Below are 7,215 nucleotides of genomic sequence, written 5' to 3'. Positions count from 1 at the left end.
CAGTGAAGGAGAATATAGGGCTGGCAGAGAGTGTTGCTAGTTTATATGGTAGCCAGGGAAGACCTTCATGGGAAGATATCATTTGAGCAGAAGCCTGAAGGAAATGAGGGAAAACTGCAGATATCTGGGCAAAGAGCATTCCAGGCAGGTAGAGGCAGTGGTGAGTGTAAAGGTCCTGAGATGAGAGTGGAAGAGGTATATTCAAGGAACAAGGTGCTGGGGGAGAGAGGTAGGAGTTGAGGTCAGCAAGGGGTTGTGAGCAACAAGACTGCAGTGGTCTTGGTAGGGCATTCTAAGGACTTTGGCCTTTATTATGATTGAGATTAGAAGTTACTGGTGTTTTGAGCAGAGGAGTGACGTAATCTGAATCAGGTTTAAACAATACCTCTGGCTAATATTGCATTGAAGGATGGGAAATCTACAGGCTGAACTATCTGAATGGTAGAGTTGGGCAGGGATTCAATCTGGAGACATTAGGCCAAGCAAGAATCATCATTTTAGACAAATCTTAAGGAAAAGCAAAATCTTTCTTAAAGGGCAAACATTTAGATATTAGAGTATGAGCTACTGCTCCTCAAAGTATTTCATATTATACCAACATCCTTATAAAAAATTATATTTTCCCTCAAGGAGAAAAGATGCTGGATATAAAAGGTTTGAAATAAAGGTTTCCTGATGTTCTAAAACACAGTAGTAATATATCGAGTCACATAAATTATCACATTTAATTTTTCTGATGAAACACAAACTGCATATACTCTAGCTTTTAGAGAACAGATATATTCTGTCATAGAAGCCAAGAAATAAAATATTAATGAAAACACTTAAAATACGGATTTTGTAAAAACATAATTGTGAAATTGGGACAGATTTAAATCCAAACTTAAAATGACAGTTCTGTGGTTTTTATAATGTCAGTATCACAATATAAAAAAGAATATTCAAGTTAAGTCAATAAAGAGTGAATCATTGGTAGCTGTAAATATAACTTTGGCTTACATTGTTGGTAAATCCGAATCAATATGAAAGACTTCTGACAAAATCAGAATTCCTTCTTCCTGCCCATTCTTACCCCAACCCTTTCTTTTTGCATTTTGAGAATAAATACTGACATATTAATTTACCATAAGTCATAAAAACTGCAGTCTCTTGAGCAGATTTCAGTTTCTTTATTATGATCCTAGAGACTGTGGCTCATTGATTCTGTATGTTATTGTCTGTTATGTGTAAAAATTGTGATGCTATTTAAGATAATAATGCACTAAATAAACAAATCCTAATTATATGCTCTTGTATAGTGGATGCTGACCTGTAATTCTTCAGGTATATATCTGCTTAGTTGAGCAAACAGATTACTATTTGCCTTGAAAAATAGAATGATTTTAGATACACACTCTTTTTCTCATATTTAATAGCATTTAATTGTTTCATATTGTGCAACCATGGGCCAAAAAATAAACTTCTTTAAATTTCTACTGTCAGGCATAATGCTGGGTGCTTAAGAGAAAAAACATGACTCAAAGGTCCTTGCTCTTAGGGTTATTGTATAATTTTTTTTATCTTTATTGAAGTATAATTGCTTTACAATGTTGTGTTAGTTTCTGCTGTACAACAAAGTGAATCAGCTATATGTATACGTATATCCTCATATCCCCTTGGGTTATTGTATAATTTGGAGGAACCATTTTTCTGAGAAGATTTAAGGTTTTTCTCCTTACTCTTTATAAGTTATAAATATATTTATAATTTAGAAACTCTGTTGTAGAATTAAATTTAATTAGCATTAATAACCCATTTTTGCTCAGGGACATGCGAGGTGCTAGTTATAAAGACAGGAGATTCCTGTTCTCATGAAGGTTACCATGACTGACTAGAGAACCACACAGGGCAACTATACCAGAGTTTGTGAGTGGGTTGTCTGATTCTACTGTAGGAGCTCAGAAAGGGGTGAGACAATTATGGACTTGGTTTGGTCAGGAGTCATGAGGACATGGTTCTGAACTATGGCCTGAGGTATGAGAAGTCTATGAAATACAGGAAAAGTGTTTCAGAGATTCAGTCTATTGAGAATAAGAAACTATGGCTTATGAATTAGAATTAAGGATTTGAGGAGAACAGAGAAAAACGCACTTGGGCTTAGGTTGCTTTTGAAAAGAAAACAACGAAGAATCGATACATTCGCAGGAGCAGTAACTGACTATTGACTGGAACACCGGATGCGGGTGCCTTACGAGGATTTGTACTCCAAAACAAAATTTTTTTTTTTAACTGCGTGTTGATAAATATTGAGTGTTTTCGAGTAATATCTTACAGAATGTATTTAGTGTCTTCATTGCGGAAATTTCTTAAATGTTCTTCAGAAGACAATGAGGTCATTCAACCAGGTTTCATCAGCCCCAAGCGGGGCAAGCAAAGGTGGTGGAGAAGAGCCCAGGAAGCTGCCAGAGCAGGCAGAGGAGGAATCCCAGATTTTGCACGGAACTGGCCACTGTAAGTGGTTCAAGGTGTGAATGGGATTTGGATTCATCTCCATGAGAAACCGAGAGGGAAGCCCCGTGGATATTCTAGTTGATGTATTTGTACACCGAAGCAAATTATTCATGGAAGGATTTAGAAGCCTAAAAGAAGGAGAACCAGTGGAATTCACATTTAAAAAATCTTCCAAAAGCCTTGAATCAATATGAGTAACGGGACTGGTGGGAGCCCCAGTTTAGGAAGTGAAAGAAGACCCAAAGGGAAGACACTACAAAAAAAAAACCAAAAGGAGACCGATGCTACAGTCATGCTAAGGAATGTAGTCTTCCTCCTCGGCCAGAGAAGTGCCATTGCTGTCAGAGCATCACGCACATGGTGGCGAACTGCCCTCACAGAACTGGGTGCAGCCACCCGCCCGTTCTCAGGGAAGACCGGGAGCAGAGCCCCAGCCACGCACTTCGACGTTCCCTCGAGAGGTGGTGGGGGCGGGGGCTACGGCTGTCCGTCACCACGTTTCCTCAGGAGGCGAGGTCCGAGGTCTCAGAGTGGCCAGGCACGTCACCTGCAGAAGCTTCCTCCACAAAGTCATCTGCAGCACCAGAAGATCAAAGCAAAACGGGGCCTTCCGTTCAAAAACGGAAAAAGACATGACCCTTTTTCTTAACGTATCGTTTTCTCTCCCCGGTTGGGAAGTCTACCTCATGCAAATACAGGGGAACAGTATTGCACAAACAGCAGCTGACCTGGGATTTTTAACTCCTGTTGAGGAACAGTGAATTTTTTTAAACAGACAAATCACTCCAAGCAAATTACCTTTGAGCAGGGTGTCATGTGTCACGTGACTCAGAGGATGCGATGCTCTGTGTATCTGTATGTGCCCGTGTGAGAGGGAGAGAGCCTGAGTCTGTGTGTGTGTAGGAGGATTTTCTATAGAATGTAGACATATATCTAAAGAGGGTTTGTCTTTATATATGTGTGTATAGAGATGTAAGCACACACCCTCCCTCGCAGAATTGGACATCCCCAAGAATTGAAAATTCAGGTGAAGCATTTTAGATGGTTTTGAAAATAACCCTTGGAGTTTTTCTTGAAATACCATTCCCTTTATATTGCATTAGGAAAAAAAAAAATGACTGTTACCTTCTGTGTGAACCAAAGGATACTTCAGATCTCAGAGCTGCCAATCATATGGTACTAAAGGTTTTTAAGACATCAGTTCTCCCGAATTTGGGATTGCCTCTTCTTCTTGATATCTGTAGAATGTGTCCTCCACCCCTCCCCCTTTGAAAGCAGTACCTTAACTCCATATGCCTCTGACTGCCATAAGCTTTTTTGAATCTGGTATACATAACTCCAGAAAAGACAATGAATGTGTAATTTCTATGCCGATATTTCAGTGATTTTAATTCATATGCTTTGATTGTAAATTAGATGACTATTCAGAGAAATGAAGGGGAGGGCAATGTATAAAGGTAGTGACTTGATTGTTTTCAATGGTATTTTGATACTCGTTATGATCTTTCACCTGTTGTGAGGTTTTTGAGGGACTGTGGCAACAGCAGCTTCCCTTGACTGAGTCAATCCTTCCAACCGTCACTTCGAGTGGAGGCCTCCTTGTTTACTACTGAAGACCTTGGAGGAAAACTGCAGTTGTTTGGTGTATGTTTTTGGTGGCTGTTTTTATTCTCCCTGGAGAGTTACCTAACTTGTTTCTAAAACAAACAAACAAAACAGCACAGATGTGAGTAAAATGCCAGGGTTGAGAATGGAAATTAAGTGGATGCTCACAATTGCCCAATTACATATGACCTTGAATAATATTAAAAAGCACCGTGTTTGATGGCAGGCGACTAGAGTGATGAGTCTGGGGCAGGAGGTTCCCAAACCTCTCCTACCAGAGAGCTAGGAGTATTTTATACAATACAGTTCATCTTAGGGGAATTCCCTCAGTACTGCTACTGAAGGGACCTGTGTGGGAGATTCAGGATGAACATTCAATGATGGGGACAGAGACGCTTCTCAGGTTGGTCCTCAGTTATATTAATAAACTGGCTGAGGGCCAGTCATAGTATTGGTCCCTTCAGGTTTCAGTCATGAAAAACATTCATTCTGGTGTCATCCTGGTTCTTGATGTTATGGACACTTTCGGAAACATCTCCAAGAAGGTACCAATTAGTGGCGATGCTTAACATTGGCAATAAATATAGTTGTGTATGAGCCTGTTGGTGTAAGCTCAGATAATCAGAAACAGAAAATAGCATGATTCAAATGAGACACATTCTGCTGAACAGCTTCTGTGCCCTCCCCGACTTGTCCTGCCGAGGGAGGCTTGTTGTACGGTTGCTGCCGTTTCAGCAAGCAAGCCACACAGAAGGAGAGCGAGCCTCGGGCTGGGCCGCCATATCACTGTCAACTCAGCTTGAGTTGACAGTGTCTGTGAGAATCTCCATGGGACATACTGAAATATTAGTGTGCTGTGATGCAAAGCTTACCTTTGATGATATTGAATGTGATAAAGAAGTACTTGCTTGCCTTATGTGAGGATTGTAAGCTTATTTAAATTACGTAGACAAATCAAAGTGGTGTTGCTTAAATTTTTAGCAGGTATAATAAGCAGGTTAACAGTAAAAGTACAAAACGTAAGCCACTTTGAAAATTCAAACCAAAGTTCCTTGACCTTATTAGAAATAGGAAATTATGGACTTGAGAATTGGACATTCCCTGTTTACATATAAAAAGTTCAGAGCTGAGATCATGGTTTAAAAAAAAACAGAAAGAAACATGTTATAACTATGGACCTTATGGGTGCAACTTGAAATCATTTTTCAGCATCTCACCAGACTGAACTAAGCACATACCAAACCTATCTTATGATTAAAAGTTGGGGTTTATTTTTTATACAAGAATATTATCACTATTACATAACACACTCAGGACAAAGAACTTTGCTCAGGGAACATACCATATAGTATTTTTGTTTCTTTACAGAATAGTCTACAGTCCTGCTTACTCAAAGCAAACCAAATAACTTAGACCTTATATAAGTATTATGTACCGATGTTAGTAATAACTAACCTCTGAGTTTGACATAGATCAAAATTTCTGAATATCAGATATCGGTTCTCCTATTTTTATTTCATGTGAAAAGGACTCTAAAGGAGACTTCCTCACCTCCTTGCACATGTGAATATCACTGACGTAAGCACAGTGTCCATTTACATGGGTGAAATATTGTTCTGTTTACAGCAAAAGGCTACCTCATAGTTGATGCATAGCACACCTCTATGCTGCTCCAGCCTTACAATGGCTGAAAATGCTCTGGTACAGACCTTGTTATCTATAGTATAGATAGCACTTCACAACTGCATGTTTCTGACAAACACTTGTGAATCATGAAGCATCTCATCTAGTTAGCCGTCTCCCAGCATTTCCTTCAAGTTATCATGTATTTTGTTTAAAGACTTATAGGGACTCTTCTACTGAAGCAAAACAGAACACACAAGCAATCTTGGAAATAGCTACTTTGCCCAGAGGTCGGTCAGTAGCGGGAAGAGGTTGGGAAGAGAGATTGGTTGTATGAGTGTTTTTCTGCTGGGCAAAAGTATCAGAGATGCCAATCTCCTTCATTTGTGTCTGTGCTGCCCTGAGGCCAAGTATATTGCAGCATTATTGCCCAGGCACATAATTAACTAGCACTGGCTGCCAAGGAGTGAACATAGAGTGGACGTGCAATGCCATTTCTAGCTACTGAGGGGTAGGGTCTGTGTGAAGCATCAGTTTACAGGAGTTGCTAATGGGCTGGGCAGAGGGTCTGTGAATTAGTTGCCCCTTGACCTCACCCCCCATGTCAACACAATTGTAATTCCTAAGAAAGAGGCATTACCGGTCTCTTAGCCCTGTGAGCTATTCATTGCTACATGGCAGATTATAGTAGATATACTTGCATTTCTAGTCTTTACTAGAAGCCTTTGGATGTATTTTTACAATTTAAAGATTTAGAAGGATTTTCACCTGCTTATAACTTGGAAGTTTGGCATGCAATGTAGGGGAAAAGATCAAGAAACATCATGTTATTAGCACTGGTCCATCTACAAATAAATATAGGGTGTTTTTTTTGCTGATATTTTTTTCATATTCTGGCCCAGTTTTATTTTGCACCAATGTGACCCCAAGTTACTGCTAGTTGTATTTAGTTTGTGAATAGAAGCCCATAAGTGTTAATAGACTTTGTAACATTGGCTGTAAGATGAATTATACAGGACATGGGAGATCTCATTAAGTCTTAAAGTTAATTTAATTTAACTATTTTCTCTAAGAAATGTTTATCATAAAATATATATGTGTATTTCCCCTTTGGTTATAAAATTTGGGGAAGTATGCAGCTGCAGTGACGTTAACTTTCCAGCTGTCTTAATGAGGTTTATTTGTTTTAGGGAAGAACAACTTGTTAAAAGCAAACAATTCTGTCTTACATTGCTGTCAGCAGCCTCTTTCAGATGTGGTGGTTGTGTGATCTGTGTCATAGTTGTTCAGTTAGAGTGAGAGGTTGACCTCTGAATGGTTGTTAAATTGTCTACTTGGAGCAAAGCTGCAAAGTTACGGCAAAGTGCTGTACTGTGAGAAACTATCAGGACATTTAATACATCTGTGGCTTCACACGTGTGAGAGTTACCAACTTGAAAATGATGGTGTTGATTACCTCCTGAATTACAGCTACCAACCACTGGCACCCACCACCAG

The 7,215-nt window shown here is 39.4% G+C and overlaps 1 protein-coding gene across 1 annotated transcript; it reads left to right on the top strand.

The window, feature by feature from the left end:
* Positions 1-2,366: 2,366 nt before the first annotated feature.
* LIN28B (lin-28 RNA binding posttranscriptional regulator B) lies at positions 2,367-3,126 on the top strand. The gene is given in 6 exon segments (XM_027092827.1): positions 2,367-2,691; positions 2,694-2,750; positions 2,753-2,866; positions 2,869-2,957; positions 2,960-2,984; positions 2,987-3,126. Coding segments are annotated over 6 exon segments (750 nt in total).
* The last annotated feature ends 4,089 nt before the right edge of the window (positions 3,127-7,215 follow it).

The sequence above is a fragment of the Aethalodelphis obliquidens genome, unplaced genomic scaffold (genome assembly GCF_003676395.1).
Source record: "Aethalodelphis obliquidens isolate GAN/ISIS:26980383/991018 unplaced genomic scaffold, ASM367639v1 scaffold81, whole genome shotgun sequence".
NCBI lineage: Eukaryota > Metazoa > Chordata > Mammalia > Artiodactyla > Delphinidae > Aethalodelphis > Aethalodelphis obliquidens.
This window is presented reverse-complemented; position numbering and strand designations above follow the sequence as displayed.